The sequence below is a fragment of the Oncorhynchus keta genome, chromosome 4, assembly GCF_023373465.1.
Source record: "Oncorhynchus keta strain PuntledgeMale-10-30-2019 chromosome 4, Oket_V2, whole genome shotgun sequence".
Classification (NCBI taxonomy): Eukaryota; Metazoa; Chordata; class Actinopteri; order Salmoniformes; family Salmonidae; genus Oncorhynchus; species Oncorhynchus keta.
The window spans coordinates 79,849,109-79,867,322 of record NC_068424.1 but is presented as its reverse complement, the minus strand read 5'-3'; the positions used below and the strand labels follow the sequence as shown (position 1 = coordinate 79,867,322).

General features: G+C 44.4%; 1 protein-coding gene across 4 annotated transcripts in view; it reads right to left on the bottom strand.

The window, feature by feature from the left end:
- Window positions 1–9,718, bottom strand: part of LOC118381877 (cationic amino acid transporter 2-like) — a 31,137-nt gene extending 21,419 nt beyond the window's left edge. Inside the window, exons 1-4 of one of the 4 annotated variants that reach the window (XM_052517327.1) lie at window positions 9,586–9,718; window positions 8,252–8,285; window positions 7,111–7,286; window positions 872–1,073 (exon numbers count right to left, since the gene is read on the bottom strand). In XM_052517327.1, the coding sequence (XP_052373287.1) occupies window positions 872–1,073; window positions 7,111–7,278 (370 nt within the window). In that variant the 5' untranslated portion in view covers window positions 7,279–7,286; window positions 8,252–8,285; window positions 9,586–9,718. Of the gene's footprint in view, window positions 1–871; window positions 1,074–7,110; window positions 7,287–8,251; window positions 8,286–8,341; window positions 8,683–9,435; window positions 9,455–9,585 lie in introns of those variants that run through there. The other 3 variants (XM_052517335.1, XM_052517333.1, XM_052517334.1) reach the window with 3 other exon arrangements.
- Window positions 9,719–18,214: the final 8,496 nt, after the last annotated feature.

Genomic DNA, 18,214 nt, shown 5'->3' with positions numbered 1-18,214 from the left:
ATGTTCCACGGGGATGTTGGTCCATGCTGACGTGATGGCATCACGCAGCTGCTGCTGATTAGACGGTGGAATATTCATGCTGCGAACAGCCCGTTCCGTCTCATCCTAAGGATGTTCTATTGGGTTTGAGGTCTGGGGACTGACCAGGTCTGGGGACTGACCAGGCCACTCAAGTAAATTAAACTCACTGTCATATTCCAGGCAATGTTTTTCCACTCCTCAGTTGTCCAATGTTGATGATGGCGTTGCCCACTGGAGCCGGTTCTTCTGGTTTTTAGCTGATAGGGGTGGAACCCGGTGTGGTCGTCTGCTGCAGTAGCCCACCGTGACAAGAATCTACGAGTTGTGTGTTCTGAGCTGTTGTTCTGCCCACCACTGTTGTACTGGACCGTTATCTGTCTGTTCGTGTCCCGCCTGTTAGCTTGCATGGTCCTTGCCATTCTCCTTCAATCTTTCATCAACCACAGGACCGTCCCCCCAGGACGGCCGCTGACTGGATGTTTGTTGTTTGTTGTACCGTCCTCGGAAAACCCTACACACTGTCGTGCGTGAAAACCCCAGGAGAGCGGAAATGTTTGAGATACTGGATACTGTGCGCCTGACACAGACAATCATATCACGCTCAAAGGCGCTTAGGTCAGTCGTTTGGTCCATTCTAAAGTTAATTGAAACAGTACCTGAATGCCTCAATGCCTGTCTGCCTGCTTTATATAAAAAGCCACGGCCACGTGACTCACTTGCTATAGGAGCGATCCATTTTTGTGAACGAGGTGGTGTACCTAATAAACTGGCCGGTGAGTGTAGATCAGATAGGAACTAGAAGGAAGAATCAGCCTGAACTAGAAGGAAGTAATATATTGTTGTATCTTACCAATGACGTAGGACAGCAACAGATTCCACCCGGTAATAAACGCCAGTAGCTCTCCCACCGTCACATAGCTGTACAGATACGCAGACCCCGTTTTGGGGACGCGGGCCCCGAACTCAGCGTAACACAAGCCGGCAAAGACGGAGGCCACGGCAGCGATGAAGAAGGATATGATGATGCTGGGACCTGACGACGTCCTAGCAACCTGATAAACATGACAATCAATCAATAACATTGATTTTATAAAGCTATTTTTACATCAGCAATGCAGAAGAAGAAGCCCATTGGCCACAGAAAACTCCCTGAGAAGGAAGGAACCTAACATTTCGGAGTCATCTGAAAATCATGATAGCAAATCATACATTACATTTGTATAGTGACTTTCATTAGATGAGATAGATAGAAATACATAATCTTAAGGAAATTCAAAGTGGATCTGGAGCATTTTAAAGGAGAATTTTAACTTTTTATAAGCAATCTAAAAAAAAATGTATGTAAATGGCATGTTTTCGAAAGGTCCATTTTTTTACAATTTCACTTTCTTTTTTTTTTTTTTTACCTCAACCAGCAATTCACTTCCTCATCCCCATTGTGCATTATATTCCATTGTGTGCAACTCAAGCTGTTTTCCCTATCTAGCCGTTCCATTCTCCGTGTAGACTGCTGCTAGAATGGACGGAGACAAATCACTCGAATCGCAACGTTACGTTGCGGATAAAGTTCGGAATGACACACTTTCATGTGTACAACATCTAAAGACCTGTGTCACTCTACTGAGACCCGTTTCCGTTTCTAAAATGACATATTTGGTTGTTTTTGTTAATGTTTTTTCAGAGCACCCAAACAGCACATCAAGTGAATCGCTGGTTGGGGTAAGTTGGCTGTAAAAAAAAACGAAATGACCCTTTAAGTGTTGAAGGGTTACGGTGTTAAGTTAATGTGCAAAAGGTGTTCAGGCGTCTAAACTGAAATGTTCTTAACGGTTGTTTATTTTGTGAGAAGAAAAGAAAAGCACCACATTTTGCCAATGTCTTCATCCATCATTTACCATCAGAGCATCCCCCCTCCTTGCTTTAGGTCAATGTATCATTCCTGTCAAGAGTCGTTCCTGTCAGTCCTGTGCTGTTGAACCTGCATCAAGGTTAATCCCAAACTGAACCTTCCTGGATATGTTTACTCATTAAAAGTGGAACTCCAGTCTCCTTTTCACCTCATTTCACACCTGATTTATTGAACAAATATGATATGTGGTCCAGGTATCCTCATGACATGGCACAAAAGGGGGGCTTAGCAAGAAGAAAGGCCGATGACATCAGAGGGCACCAATGTTTCTACCTTTAAGGTTACTTACTGTATTTGTACATGCTGTTTTTCAACAGGATATGTTCACAAATAGTTGGAGTGTGTCTTAACATATATTATTCACCCGTTATTATCTCTTCATCTGAAGAGGTGAGGCGAGATGGATCGGAGGACCAAAATGCGTCATGGTATGTGTTCATCATTCATTTTAATAAAGAAAACTCTGAACACTGAAACCCTGTACAAAAACAATAAACGAAATAACAACCGTGAAGCTAATGCAAACTGCGCTGAAACAAGCAATCAACATAGACAATCACCCACAAACAAACAGTGCAACCCAGGCTACCTAAGTATGATTCTCAATCAGAGACAACTAATGACACCTGCCTCTGATTGAGAACCATACTAGGCCGAAACATAGAAAACCCCAAATCATAGAAAAACAAACATAGACTGCCCACCCCAACTCACGCCCTGACCATACTAAATAATGACAAACCAAAGGAAATAAAGGTCAGAACGTGACAATTATTTTCTCAGATGGGTGTCACCCCCTTCTTCCCAGGGGTCAAACCTGAGATGGATCGATATCTAAATATTTTTATTAAACATGAATCTACATATCTGCCAAATGAGGTGCTTTTATCACAAACTGAACCATTACTATGTTTTGCCGCCCCCACTATAGTGTTAAAGTGATACGTTGAAGTGTTACGTTGAAGTGTTACGTTGAAGTGTTACTGAACAACGTTGAAGTGTTACGTTGAAGTGTTACATTGAAGTGTTACGTTGAAGTGTTACGTTGAAGTGATACGTTGAAGTGTTACGTTGAAGTGATACTGAACAACGTTGAAGTGTTACTGAACAACGTTGAAGTGTTACTGAACAACGTTGAAGTGTTACGTTGAAGTGTTACGTTGAAGTGATACGTTGAAGTGTTACGTTGAAGTGATACTGAACAACGTTGAAGTGTTACTGAACAACGTTGAAGTGTTACTGAACAACGTTGAAGTGTTACTGAACAACGTTGAAGTGTTACGTTGAAGTGTTACGTTGAAGTGATACGTTGAAGTGTTACGTTGAAGTGTTACCTTGAAGTGTTACGTTGAAGTGTTACGTTGAAGTGATACGTTGAAGTGTTACGTTGAAGTGATACGTTGAAGTGTTACGTTGAAGTGATACTGAACAACGTTGAAGTGTTACGTTGAAGTGTTACGTTGAAGTGATACGTTGAAGTGATAATGAACAACGTTGAAGTGTTACGTTGAAGTGTTACGTTGAAGTGTTACATTGAAGTGTTACGTTGAAGTGATACGTTGAAGTCATACTGAACAACGTTGAAGTGTTACGTTGAAGTGTTACTGAACTACGTTGAAGTGTTACGTTGAAGTGTTACGTTGAAGTGTTACATTGAAGTGTTACGTTGAAGTGTTACGTTGAAGTGTTACGTTGAAGTGTTACATTGAAGTGATACGTTGAAGTGTTACGTTGAAGTGATACTGAACAACGTTGAAGTGTTACTGAACAACGTTGAAGTGTTACATTGAAGTGTTATGTTGAAGTGTTACGTTGAAGTGATACTGAACAACGTTGAAGTGTTACGTTGAAGTGTTACTGAACAACGTTGAAGTGTTACGTTGAAGTGTTACATTGAAGTGATACGTTGAAGTGATACGTTGAAGTGATACGTTGAAGTGTTACGTTGAAGTGTTACGTTGAAGTGTTACGTTGCAGTGTTACGTTGAAGTGTTACGTTGAAGTGTTACGTTGAAGTGTTACGTTGAAGTGATACGTTGAAGTGTTACGTTGAAGTGTTACGTTGAAGTGATACTGAACAACGTTGAAGTGTTACGTTGAAGTGTTACTGAACAACGTTGAAGTGTTACGTTGAAGTGTTACGTTGAAATGTTACGCTGAAGTGTTACGTTGAAGTGTTACGTTGAAGTGTTACGCTGAAGTGATACGTTGAAGTGTTACGTTGAAGTGTTACGTTGAAGTGTTACATTGAAGTGTTACTGAACAACGTTGAAGTGTTACGTTGAAGTGTTACGTTGAAGTGATACGTTGAAGTGTTACTGAACAACGTTGAAGTGTTACGTTGAAGTGTTATGTTGAAGTGATACGTTGAAGTGATACTGAACAGCGTTGAAGTGTTACGTTGAAGTGTTACTGAACAACGTTGAAGTGTTACGTTGAAGTGTTACGTTGAAGTGTTACGCTGAAGTGTTACGTTGAAGTGTTACGTTGAAGTGTTACGCTGAAGTGATACGTTGAAGTGTTACGTTGAAGTGTTACGTTGAAGTGATACGTTGAAGTTCTACTGAACAACGTTGAAGTGTTACGTTGAAGTGTTACGTTGAAGTGTTACGTTGAAGTGATACGTTGAAGTTTTACTGAACAATGTTGAAGTGTTACGTTGAAGTGTTACGTTTAGGTGTTACATTGAAGTGTTACATTGAAGTGTTACGTTGAAGTGTTACGTTGAAGTGTTACGTTGAAGTGTTACATTTAAGTGTTACGTTGAAGTGATACGTTGAAGTGTTACGTTGAAGTGATACTGAACAACGTTGAAGTGTTACTGAACAACGTTGAAGTGTTACGTTGAAGTGTTACTGAACAACGTTGAAGTGTTACGTTGAAGTGTTATGTTGAAGTGTTACGTTGAAGTGTTACGTTGAAGTCATACTGAACAACGTTGAAGTGTTACGTTGAAGTGTTACTGAACAACGTTGAAGTGTTACGTTGAAGTGATACGTTGAAGTTTTACTGAACAACGTTGAAGTGTTACATTGAAGTGTTACATTGAAGTGTTACATTGAAGTGTTACGTTGAAGTGTTACGTTGAAGTGTTACGTTGAAGTGTTACATTGAAGTGATACGTTGAAGTGTTACGTTGAAGTGATACTGAACAACGTTGAAGTGTTACTGAACAATGTTGAAGTGTTACGTTGAAGTGTTACTGAACAACGTTGAAGTGTTACGTTGAAGTGTTATGTTGAAGTGTTACGTTGAAGTTATACTGAACAACGTTGAAGTGTTACGTTGAAGTGTTACATTGAAGTGATACGTTGAAGTGATACGTTGAAGTGATACGTTGAAGTGTTACGTTGAAGTGTTACGTTGCAGTGTTACGTTGAAGTGTTACGTTGAAGTGTTACGTTGAAGTGATACTTTGAAGTGTTACGTTGAAGTGTTACGTTGAAGTGTTACGTTGAAGTGTTACGTTGAAGTCATACTGAACAACGTTGAAGTGTTACGTTGAAGTGTTACTGAACAACGTTGAAGTGTTACGTTGAAGTGATACGTTGAAGTTTTACTGAACAACGTTGAAGTGTTACGTTGAAGTGTTACGTTGAAGTGTTACATTGAAGTGTTATATTGAAGTGTTACGTTGAAGTGTTACGTTGAAGTGTTACGTTGAAGTGATACTGAACAACGTTGAAGTGTTACGTTGAAGTGTTACTGAACAACGTTGAAGTGTTACGTTGAAGTGTTACTGAACAACGTTGAAGTGTTATGTTGAAGTGTTACGTTGAAGTGTTACGTTGAAGTGTTATGTTGAAGTGTTACATTGAAGTGTTATGTTGAAGTGTTACGTTGAAGTGTTACTGAACAACGTTGAAGTGTTACATTGAAGTGTTACGTTGAAGTGTTATGTTGAAGTGTTACGTTGAAGTGATACTGAACAACGTTGAAGTGTTACGTTGAAGTGTTACTGAACAACGTTGAAGTGTTATGTTGAAGTGTTACATTGAAGTGTTACGTTGAAGTGTTACGTTGCAGTGTTACATTGAAGTGTTACATTGAAGTGTTACGTTGAAGTGTTACGTTGAAGTGATAATTTGAAGTGTTACGTTGAAGTGTTACGTTGAAGTGTTACGTTGAAGTGTTACGTTGAAGTGATACTGAACAGCGTTGAAGTGTTACGTTGAAGTGTTTGTTACGTTGAAGTGTTACGTTGAAGTGATACGTTGAAGTGATACTGAACAACGTTGAAGTGTTACGTTGAAGTGATACGTTGAAGTGTTACGTTGAAGTGATACTGAACAACGTTGAAGTGTTACGTTGAAGTGTTACGTTGAAGTGTTACGTTGAAGTGATACGTTGAAGTGTTACGTTGAAGTGTTATGTTGAAGTGTTATGTTGAAGTGATACTGAACAACATTGAAGTGTTACGTTGAAGTGTTACATTGAAGTGTTACGTTGAAGTGTTACGTTGAAGTGATAATTTGAAGTGTTACGTTGAAGTGTTACGTTGAAGTGTTACGTTGAAGTGTTACGTTGAAGTGATACTGAACAACGTTGAAGTGTTACGTTGAAGTGTTACGTTGAAGTGTTACGTTGAAGTGATACGTTGAAGTGATACTGAACAACGTTGAAGTGTTACGTTGAAGTGATACGTTGAAGTGTTACGTTGAAGTGATACTGAACAACGTTGAAGTGTTACGTTGAAGTGTTACGTTGAAGTGTTACGTTGAAGTGATACGTTGAAGTGTTACGTTGAAGTGTTATGTTGAAGTGTTACGTTGAAGTGATACTGAACAACATTGAAGTGTTACGTTGAAGTGTTACGTTGAAGTGATACTGAACAACGTTGAAGTGTTACGTTGAAGTGTTACGTTGAAGTGTTACGTTGAAGTGTTACATTGAAGTGTTACGTTGAAGTGTTACATTGAAGTGTTACGTTGAAGTGTTACGTTGAAGTGTTACGTTGAAGTGTTACGTTGACGTGTTACGTTGAAGTGATACATTGAAGTGTTACATTGAAGTGTGATGTATGGTTAAGTGTTAAAGTGTTAAAAATGTTAAAAGGTAAAAAGGTGAAGAAAAGATAGAGGATAAGTGCAACTATCAGATATGTATCCATACATCTCCCCGTAGGACAACCAACTCAACAGTGTTAAGGTAAAATAACTAAGAAGAAGTTGTATCCATACCTCCCCAGAGAGAACGTATACCCCTGCCCCCAGGGTACTCCCCACCCCTAGGGCCACCAGGTCCAGTGTGGTCAGACAGCGGTTGAAAGTGGACTCCTCTCCCTCAGGCTCCAGAGGTTTTCTCCTGGACAGACTCCGTACAAAGGAGCTCAATAAGTGGCAGGTCATCCTTCTTACTAGGGTCAGGGGTTAGGGGTTAGGGGTTGGGGGAAGAAGAGAGGGGAAATGTAATGAGAGAAGGTAGAGAGAGAAAAGGGGATCAGGGAGGGGGGAGTGAGAGCGAGAGAAAGAGAGAGAGAAGAGAGAGAGGGAGAGAGGGAGAGAGAGAGAGAAGAGAAAGAGAGAGAGAGAGAGAGAGAGAGAGAGAGAGAGAGAGAGAGAGAGAGAGAGAGAGAGAGAGAGAGAGAAAAGAGAAAGAGAGAGAGAGAGAGAGAGAGAGAGAGAGAGAGAGAGAGAGAGAGAGAGAGAGAGAGAGAGAGAGAGAGAGAGAGGGAGGAGAGAGAGAGGGAGAGAGAGAGAGAGAGAGAGAGAGAGAGAGAGAGAGAGAGAGAGAGAGAGAGAGAGAGAAAAGAGAAAGAGAGAGAGAGAGAGGAGAGAAGAGAAGAGAAGAGAGAGAAAGAGAGAGAGAGAGACAGAGAGACAGAGAGAGAGAATGGATGAGTGAACATGTTGGTGAATAATTGTTAGATCACCCCTCACACTGAATCATTTATAACTATATGATGTTCAAGAACATTATTTTCTAATGATTTAGCTATTCAAAAGCTACATTGAAGAAAATAAAAACCCCACTGGAATTCAATGTAAAACTGTCTGTCTTTACCACATAGTTTATGACGTACCTCAAAGTATTTAAAAGATCAAAAGTATAATATCAGAAACGTTATTGATAATGTATCGATTTCCATGTATTTTATGAGGTCTTCTATCTACCACCATGCTCTTTGTTAATCTACTGTAAATCCAGCAGTTACTTTGTGGACTGTCTTCATCAGTAACATTCTTACACGAGAGGCACACTAACTCCAACAGTTCAGCACCATTGAGTGGAAACCTTGCTTTCTTCTTTTAAAAACAGCAAAATCACTATAATTAGTCTACCAAATAATAAATATATATATATTTTTTGTTGTCTGCTTACCTCTTCGTGAGTTATTCCCTGCTACAGAGCTGTGCTGTGTTTAAGAGAGACAATTGATAGTGTTAGTTATTCTTTCCTTCAATCACTCACTTGTTTTATGCCCCGTCCTTTATCACCTGTCTGACTGAAGACTGCTGATGCCTGTCGTTTTAGTCCTGATACCCAACGGTTCTATAGCTACACCCTGACCTGCTACATGACTCTGGCTTGTACTCGACCTCTAATAACTTACCCCACACACATACCTGCGACATGACTCTGGCTTTTACACAACCTCTAATAACTTATCCCACACACATACCTGCGACATGACTCTGGCTTTTACACAACCTCTAATAACTTATCCCACACACATACCTGCGACATGACTCTGGCTTTTACACAACCTCTAATAACTTATCCCACACACATACCTGCTACATGACTCTGGCTTTTACACAACCTCTAATAACTTATCCCACACACATACCTGCTACATGACTCTGGCTTTTACTCAACCTCTAATAACTTATCCCACACACATACCTGCTACATGACTCTGGCTTTTACACAACCTCTAATAACTTATCCCACACACATACCTGCTACATGACTCTGGCTTTTACTCAACCTCTAATAACTTATCCCACACACATACCTGCTACATGACTCTGGCTTTTACACAACCTCTAATAACTTATCCCACACACATACCTGCTACATGACTCTGGCTTTTACTCAACCTCTAATAACTTACCCCACACACATACCTGCTACATGACTCTGGCTTTTACTCAACCTCTAATAACTTATCCCACACACATACCTGCTACATGACTCTGGCTTTTACTCAACCTCTAATAACTTACCCCACACACATACCTGCTACATGACTCTGGCTTTTACTCAACCTCTAATAACTTACCCCACACACATACCTGCTACATGACTCTGGCTTTTACACAACCTCTAATAACTTATCCCACACACATACCTGCTACATGACTCTCGCTTTTACACAACCTCTAATAACTTATCCCACACACATACCTGCTACATGACTCTGGCTTTTACACAACCTCTAATAACTTATCCCACACACATACCTGCTACATGACTCTCGCTTTTACTCAACCTCTAATAACTTATCCCACACACATACCTGCTACATGACTCTGGCTTTTACTCAACCTCTAATAACTTACCCCACACACATATCTAGCCAAAACGGGCTACTTTTATCCATAGGATAAGCCTGTAATAAGGAAACATTTACAATATGTCATATAAAAAACCCTGAATTAGGAATGTAATATCTAATAACAGGTGTGTGAATCAATAGAATGTGTACTCACCTTACGATAGAAGTTCTATGTTGTCAGGTGTTCTGAGACGGAACATTGACAATCAGAGACATTCCATCCTGTTCTGTTCTCTCTCTCTCTCTCTCTCTCTCTCTCTCTCTCTCTCTCTCTCTCTCTCTCTCTCTCTCTCGCTCTCTCTCTACTGGGTATTCTGTAGGGCCACCCCTCGTTGCTTCCTTACATTGGAGGGGACAGAGAAGGAGGGGGTAAGAATGAACCAGGGAATGATCCCCTAGCCAAATGCCACTATCTCGAAGGAGAATATATACAGTGGGGGTCTATAATTATTGACACCCTTGATAATGATGAGCAAAAATATTTTAAATACTGAGCTGTATTGTATGCTCCAACTTTTTTAAGAGAGAAAGCGTTGTCAAAGTATATATATCGTCAAAGTATATATATCGAAACATAAAGATACAATAAAAGTATATATTTACATATAAATAAATGGTGGGACCAACAGCAATAATAATAGTAGTGGACATGGGATTAACATTAACAACAACTACAAATCAAATCAAATCAAATCAAATGTTATTTGTCACATACACATGGTTAGCAGATGTTAAATGCGAGTGTAGCGAAATGCTTGTGCTTCTAGTTCCGACAATGCAGTGATAACCAACAAGTAATCTAACTAACAATTCCAAAACTACTGTCTTATACACAGTGTAAGGGGATAAGGAATATGTACATAAGGATATATGAATGAGTGATGGTACAGAGCAGCATACAGTAGATGGTATCGAGTACAGTATATACATATGAGATGAGTGTGTAGACAAAGTAAACAAAGTGGCATAGTTAAAGTGGCTAGTGATACATGTGTTACATAAGGATGCAGTCGATGATGTAGAGTACAGTATATACATATGCATATGAGATGAATAATGTAGGGTAAGTAACATTATATAAGGTAGCATTGTTTAAAGTGGCTAGTGATATATTTACATAATTCCCATCAATTCCCATTATTAAAATGGCTGGAGTTGGGTCAGTGTCAATGACAGTGTGTTGGCAGCAGCCACTCACACTGTTAGTGGTGGCTGTTTAACAGTCTGATGGCCTTGAGATAGAAGCTGTTTTTCAGTCTCTCGGTCCCAGCTTTGATGCACCTGTACTGACCTCGCCTTCTGGATGATAGCGGGGTGAACAGGCAGTGGTTCGGGTGGTTGATGTCCTTGATGATCTTTATGGCCTTCCTGTAACAACGGGTGGTGTAGGTGTCCTGGAGGGCAGGTAGTTTGCCCCCGGTGATGCGTTGTGCAGTCCTCACTACCCTCTGGAGAGCCTTACGGTTGAGGGCGGAGCAGTTGCCGTACCAGGCGGTGATACAGCCCGCCAGGATGCTCTCGATTGTGCATCTGTAGAAGTTTGTGAGTGCTTTTGGTGACAAGCCGAATTTCTTCAGCCTCCTGAGGTTGAATAGGCGCTGCTGCGCCTTCTTCACGACGCTGTCAGTGTGAGTGGACCAATTCAGTTTGTCTGTGATGTGTATGCCGAGGAACTTAAAACTAGCTACCCTCTCCACTACTGTTCCATCGATGTGGATAGGGGGTGTTCCCTCTGCTGTTTCCTGAAGTCCACAATCATCTCCTTAGTTTTGTTGACGTTGAGTGTGAGGTTATTTTCCTGACACCACACTCCGAGGGCCCTCACCTCCTCCCTGTAGGCCGTCTCGTCGTTGTTGGTAATCAAGCCTACCACTGTTGTGTCGTCCGCAAACTTGATGATTGAGTTGGAGGCGTGCGTGGCCACGCAGTCGTGGGTGAACAGGGAGTACAGGAGAGGGCTCAGAACGCACCCTTGTGGGGCCCCCGTGTTGAGGATCAGCGGGGAGGAGATGTTGTTGCCTACCCTCACCACCTGGGGGCGGCCCGTCAGGAAGTCCAGTACCCAGTTGCACAGGGCGGGGTCGAGACCCAGGGTCTCGAGCTTGATGACGAGCTTGGAGGGTACTATGGTGTTGAATGCCGAGCTGTAGTCGATGAACAGCATTCTCACATAGGTATTCCTCTTGTCCAGGTGGGTTAGGGCAGTGTGCAGTGTGGTTGAGATTGCATCGTCTGTGGACCTATTTGGGCGGTAAGCAAATTGGAGTGGGTCTAGGGTGTCAGGTAGGGTGGAGGTGATATGGTCCTTGACTAGTCTCTCAAAGCACTTCATGATGACGGAAGTGAGTGCTACGGGCGGTAGTCGTTTAGCTCAGTTACCTTAGCTTTCTTGGGAACAGGAACAATGGTGGCCCTCTTGAAGCATGTGGGAACAGCAGACTGGTATAGGGATTGATTGAATATGTCCGTAAACACACCGGCCAGCTGGTCTGCGCATGCTCTGAGGGCGCGGCTGGGGATGCCGTCTGGGCCTGCAGCCTTGCGAGGGTTAACACGTTTAAATGTCTTACTCACCTCGGCTGCAGTGAAGGAGAGACCGCATGTTTCCGTTGCAGGCCGTGTCAGTGGCACTGTATTGTCCTCAAAGCGGGCAAAAAGTTATTTAGTCTGCCTGGGAGCAAGACATCCTGGTCCGTGACTGGGCTGGATTTCATCTTGTAGTCCGTGATTGACTGTAGACCCTGCCACATGCCTCTTGTGTCTGAGCCGTTGAATTGAGATTCCACTTTGTCTCTGTACTGACGCTTAGCTTGTTTAATAGCCTTGCGGAGGGAATAGCTGCACTGTTTGTATTCAGTCATGTTGCCAGACACCTTGCCCTGATTAAAAGCAGTGGTACGCGCTTTCAGTTTCACGCGAATGCTGCCATCAATCCACGGTTTCTGGTTAGGGAATGTTTTTATCGTTGCTATGGGAACGACATCTTCGACGCACGTTCTAATGAACTCGCACACCGAATCAGCGTATTCGTCAATATTCCCATCTGACGCAATACGAAACATGTCCCAGTCCACGTGATGGAAGCAGTCTTGGAGTGTAGAGTCAGCTTGGTCTGACCAGCGTTGGACAGACCTCAGCGTGGGAGCCTCTTGTTTTAATTTCTGCCTGTAGGCAGGGATCAGCAAAATGGAGTCGTGGTCAGCTTTTCCGAAAGGGGGCGGGGCAGGGCCTTATATGCGTCGCGGAAGTTAGAGTAACAATGATCCAAGGTTTTACCACCCCTGGTTGCGCAATCGATATGCTGATAAAATTTAGGGAGTCTTGTTTTCAGATTGGCTTTGTTAAAATCCCCAGCTACAATGAATGCAGCCTCCGGATAAATGGTTTCCAGTTTGCAAAGAGTTAAATAAAGTTCGTTCAGAGCCATCGATGTGTCTGCTTGGGGGGGATATATACGGCTGTGATTATAATCGAAGAGAATTCTCTTGGAAGATAATGCGGTCTACATTTGATTGTGAGGAATTCTAAATCAGGTGAACAGAAGGATTTGAGTTCCTGTATGTTTCCTTCATCACACCATGTCCCGTTAGTCATGAGGCATACGCCCCCGCCACTCTTCTTACCAGAGAGATGTTTGTTTCTGTCCGCGCGATGCGTGGAGAAACCCGTTGGCTGTACCGCCCTGGATAGCGTCTTCCCAGTAAGCCATGTTTCCGTAAAGCAAAGAACGTTACAGTCTCTGATGTCCCTCTGGAATGCCACCCTTGCTCGGATTTTCATCAACCTTGTTGTCGAGAGACTGGACATTGGCAAGAAGAATACTGGGAAGTGGTGCGCGATGTGCCCTTTTTCGGAGTCTGACCAGAACACCTCCGCGTTTCCCTCTTTTTCGTAGTCGTTTCCTTGGGTCGCTGCAAGCGTTGTCCTGTTTGTAAGGCAGAACACAGGATCCGCGTCGCGGAAAACATATTCTTGGTCGTACTGATGGTGAGTTGACGCTGATCTTATATTCAGTAGTTCTTCTCGACTGTATGTAATGAAACCTAAGATGACCTGGGGTACTAATGTAAGAAATAACACGTAAAAAAACAAAAAACTGCATAGTTTCCTAGGAACGCGAAGCGAGGCGGCCATCTCAGTCGGCGCCGGAAGTTGTGTACAGCAACAATATTAATGATATTAATGAGAACAGTACTGTATCATTTTAATCATCTTAGTCAATAAGATTCTTGCTACGTAAGCTTAACTTTCTGAACATTCGAGACGTGTAGTCCACTTGTCATTCCAATCTCCTTGCATTAGCGTAGCCTCTTCTGTAGCCTCTTCTGTAGCCTGTCAACTATGTGTCTGTCTATCCCTGTTCTCTCCTCTCTGCACAGACCATACAAACGCTCCACACCGCGTGGCCGCGGCCACCCTAATCTGGTGGTCCCAGCGCGCACGACCCACGACGCACGTGGAGTTCCAGGTCTCCGGTAGCCTCTGGAACTGCCGATCTGCGGCCAACAAGGCAGAGTTCATCTCAGCCTATGCCTCCCTCCAGTCCCTCGACTTCTTGGCACTGACGGAAACATGGATCACCACAGATAACACTGCTACTCCTACTGCTCTCTCTTCGTCCGCCCACGTGTTCTCCCACACCCCGAGAGCTTCTGGTCAGCGGGGTGGTGGCACCGGGATCCTCATCTCTCCCAAGTGGTCATTCTCTCTTTCTCCCCTTACCCATCTGTCTATCGCCTCCTTTGAATTCCATGCTGTCACAGTTACCAGCCCTTTCAAGCTTAACATCCTTATCATTTATCGCCCTCCAGGTTCCCTCGGAGAGTTCATCAATGAGCTTGATGCCTTGATAAGCTCCTTTCCTGAGGACGGCTCACCTCTCACAGTTCTGGGCGACTTTAACCTCCCCACGTCTACCTTTGACTCATTCCTCTCTGCCTCCTTCTTTCCACTCCTCTCCTCTTTTGACCTCACCCTCTCACCTTCCCCCTACTCACAAGGCAGGCAATACGCTCGACCTCATCTTTACTAGATGCTGTTCTTCCACTAACCTCATTGCAACTCCCCTCCAAGTCTCCGACCACTACCTTGTATCCTTTTCCCTCTCGCTCTCATCCAACACTTCCCACACTGCCCCTACTCGGATGGTATCGCGCCGTCCCAACCTTCGCTCTCTCTCCCCCGCTACTCTCTCCTCTTCCATCCTATCATCTCTTCCCTCTGCTCAAACCTTCTCCAACCTATCTCCTGATTCTGCCTCCTCAACCCTCCTCTCCTCCCTTTCTGCATCCTTTGACTCTCTATGTCCCCTATCCTCCAGGCTGGCTCGGTCCTCCCCTCCCGCTCCGTGGCTCGACGACTCATTGCGAGCTTACAGAACAGGGCTCCGGGCAGCCGAGCGGAAATGGAGGAAAATCCGCCTCCCTGCGGACCTGGCATCCTTTCACTCCCTCCTCTCTACATTTTCCTCCTCTGTCTCTGCTGCTAAAGCCACTTTCTACCACTCTAAATTCCAAGCATCTGCCTCTAACCCTAGGAAGCTCTTTGCCACCTTCTCCTCCCTCCTGAATCCTCCTCCCCCTCCCCCCCCTCCTCCCTCTCTGCAGATGACTTCGTCAACCATTTTGGACTTCTGTAGCTCAGTTGGTAGAACATGGCGCTTGTAACGCCAGGGTAGTGGGTTCGATTCCCGGGACCACCCATACGTAGAATGTATGCACACATGACTGTAAGTCGCTTTGGATAAAAGCGTCTGCTAAATGGCATATATTATTATTATTATTATTGAAAAGAAGTTCGACGACATCCGATCCTCGTTTGCTAAGTCAAACGACACCGCTGGTTCTGCTCACACTGCCCTACCCTGTGCTCTGACCTCTTTCTCCCCTCTCTCTCCAGATGAAATCTCGCGTCTTGTGACGGCCGGCCGCCCAACAACCTGCCCGCTTGACCCTATCCCCTCCTCTCTTCTCCAGACCATTTCCGGAGACCTTCTCCCTTACCTCACCTCGCTCATCAACTCATCCCTGACCACTGGCTACGTCCCTTCCGTCTTCAAGAGAGCGAGAGTTGCACCCCTTCTGAAAAAACCTACACTCGATCCCTCCGATGTCAACAACTACAGACCAGTATCCCTTCTTTCTTTTCTCTCCAAAACTCTTGAACGTGCCGTCCTTGGCCAGCTCTCCCGCTATCTCTCTCAGAATGACCTTCTTGATCCAAATCAGTCAGGTTTCAAGACTAGTCATTCAACTGAGACTGCTCTTCTCTGTATCACGGAGGCGCTCCGCACTGCTAAAGCTAACTTACTCCTCTGCTCTCATCCTTCTAGACCTATCGGCTGCCTTCGATACTGTGAACCATCAGATCCTCCTCTCCACCCTCTCCGAGTTGGGCATCTCCGGCGCGGCCCACGCTTGGATTGCGTCCTACCTGACAGGTCGCTCCTACCAGGTGGCATGGCGAGAATCTGTCTCCTCACCACACGCTCTCACCACTGGTGTCCCCCAGGGCTCTGTTCTAGGCCCTCTCCTATTCTCGCTATACACCAAGTCACTTGGCTCTGTCATAACCTCACATGGTCTCTCCTATCATTGCTATGCAGACGACACACAATTAATCTTCTCCTTTCCCCCTTCTGATGACCAGGTGGCGAATCGCATCTCTGCATGTCTGGCAGACATATCAGTGTGGATGACGGATCACCACCTCAAGCTGAACCTCGGCAAGACGGAGCTCCTCTTCCTCCCGGGGAAGGACTGCCCGTTCCATGATCTCGCCATCACGGTTGACAACTCCATTGTGTCCTCCTCCCAGAGCGCTAAGAACCTTGGCGTGATCCTGGACAACACCCTGTCGTTCTCAACTAACATCAAGGCGGTGGCCCGTTCCTGTAGGTTCATGCTCTACAACATCCGCAGAGTACGACCCTGCCTCACACAGGAAGCGGCGCAGGTCCTAATCCAGGCACTTGTCATCTCCCGTCTGGATTACTGCAACTCGCTGTTGGCTGGGCTCCCTGCCTGTGCCATTAAACCCCTACAACTCATCCAGAACGCCGCAGCCCGTTTGGTGTTCAACCTTCCCAAGTTCTCTCCACGTCACCCCGCTCCTCCGCTCTCTCCACTGGCTTCCAGTTGAAGCTCGCATCCGCTACAAGACCATGGTGCTTGCCTACGGAGCTGTGAGGGGAACGGCACCTCAGTACCTCCAGGCTCTGATCAGGCCCTACACCCAAACAAGGGCACTGCGTTCATCCACCTCTGGCCTGCTCGCCTCCCTACCACTGAGGAAGTACAGTTCCCGCTCAGCCCAGTCAAAACTGTTCGCTGCTCTGGCCCCCAATGGTGGAACAAACTCCCCACGACGCCAGGACAGCGGAGTCAATCACCACCTTCCGGAGACACCTGAAACCCCACCTCTTTAAGGAATACCTAGGATAGGATAAAGTAATCCTTCTCACCCCCCTTAAAAGATTTAGATGCACTATTGTAAAGTGGCTGTTCCACTGGATGTCATAAGGTGAATGCACCAATTTGTAAGTCGCTCTGGATAAGAGCGTCTGCTAAATGACTTAAATGTAAATGTAAATGTAGTAGACCAGTGTCAACATGACTGAGAAGACACATGACCTGGTAGTGGACCAGTGTCAACATGACTGAGAAGACACATGACCTGGTAATAGACCAGTGTCAACATGACTGAGAAGACACATGACGTGGTAGTAGACCAGTGTCAACATGACTGAGAAGACACATGACGTGGTATGAAAGACAAAACAAAACAAGATGGAAAATATTATCGACATTACTTTGCACTTTTCACTGGCTGTCCTTCAGGTTGTGGCAGGAGGACACATATTTGGCTGCCAAAACTGCACATTTTGGCTTTTCACCCAATAAATATTTGATTTTTTTTCTACATATTTTATAGTTTAAAATTCTTTGTATTGAATTATAATTTTGGGAAATAAATATTCTCTTAGTTCTGGGTTTTTGTCACAGTGTAATAGGAAATACAGCTCTGTCGCTACCTCTCCCCTGGAACAGAGTGAGCACAGCCTGTCCTCTCTGGGCAGCCAGGTTTGTCTGTGATGACTGGTCTCTATAGTCAGACTGTGCTCACTGAGTCTGTACCTAGCCAATGTTTTCCTTAGTTTTCTATCAGTCACAGTGGTCAGATAATCTTCCACCAAGTACTGTCTGTTTAGAGCCAAATAGCATTGAAGTTTACTTAGATTTTTTTTGTGGTGTCTTTCCAATAGGTGATGTATTTTTATTTTTGCTTCATGATGATTTGGTTGGGCCAGATTTTCCGAGTGCTGTCCTGAGGCTCTATGGTGTTGGTTTGGGTTAGTGAACTGAGCCTCAGAACCAGCTGGCTGAGTGCTGTCCTGAGGCTCTATGCGGTTGGTTTGGGTTAGTGAACTGAGCCTCAGAACCAGCTGGCTGAGTGCTGTCCTGAGGCTCTATGCGGTTGGTTTGGGTTAGTGAACTGAGCCTCAGAACCAGCTGGCTGAGTGCTGTCCTGAGGCTCTATGCGGTTGGTTTGGGTTAGTGAACTGAGCCTCAGAACCAGCTGGCTGAGTGCTGTCCTGAGGCTCTATGCGGTTGGTTTGGGTTAGTGAACTGAGCCTCAGAACCAGCTGGATGAGGGGACTCTTCTCTTGTTTCATCTCTTGACATTGTAGAGCTGTGTGATGGAACATTTTGGGGTCAAGACAGCAGCACCAGGTACAGTAGACACTTGATTTCAGTGCTGTGTAGGGTGATACTGCTCTCTCT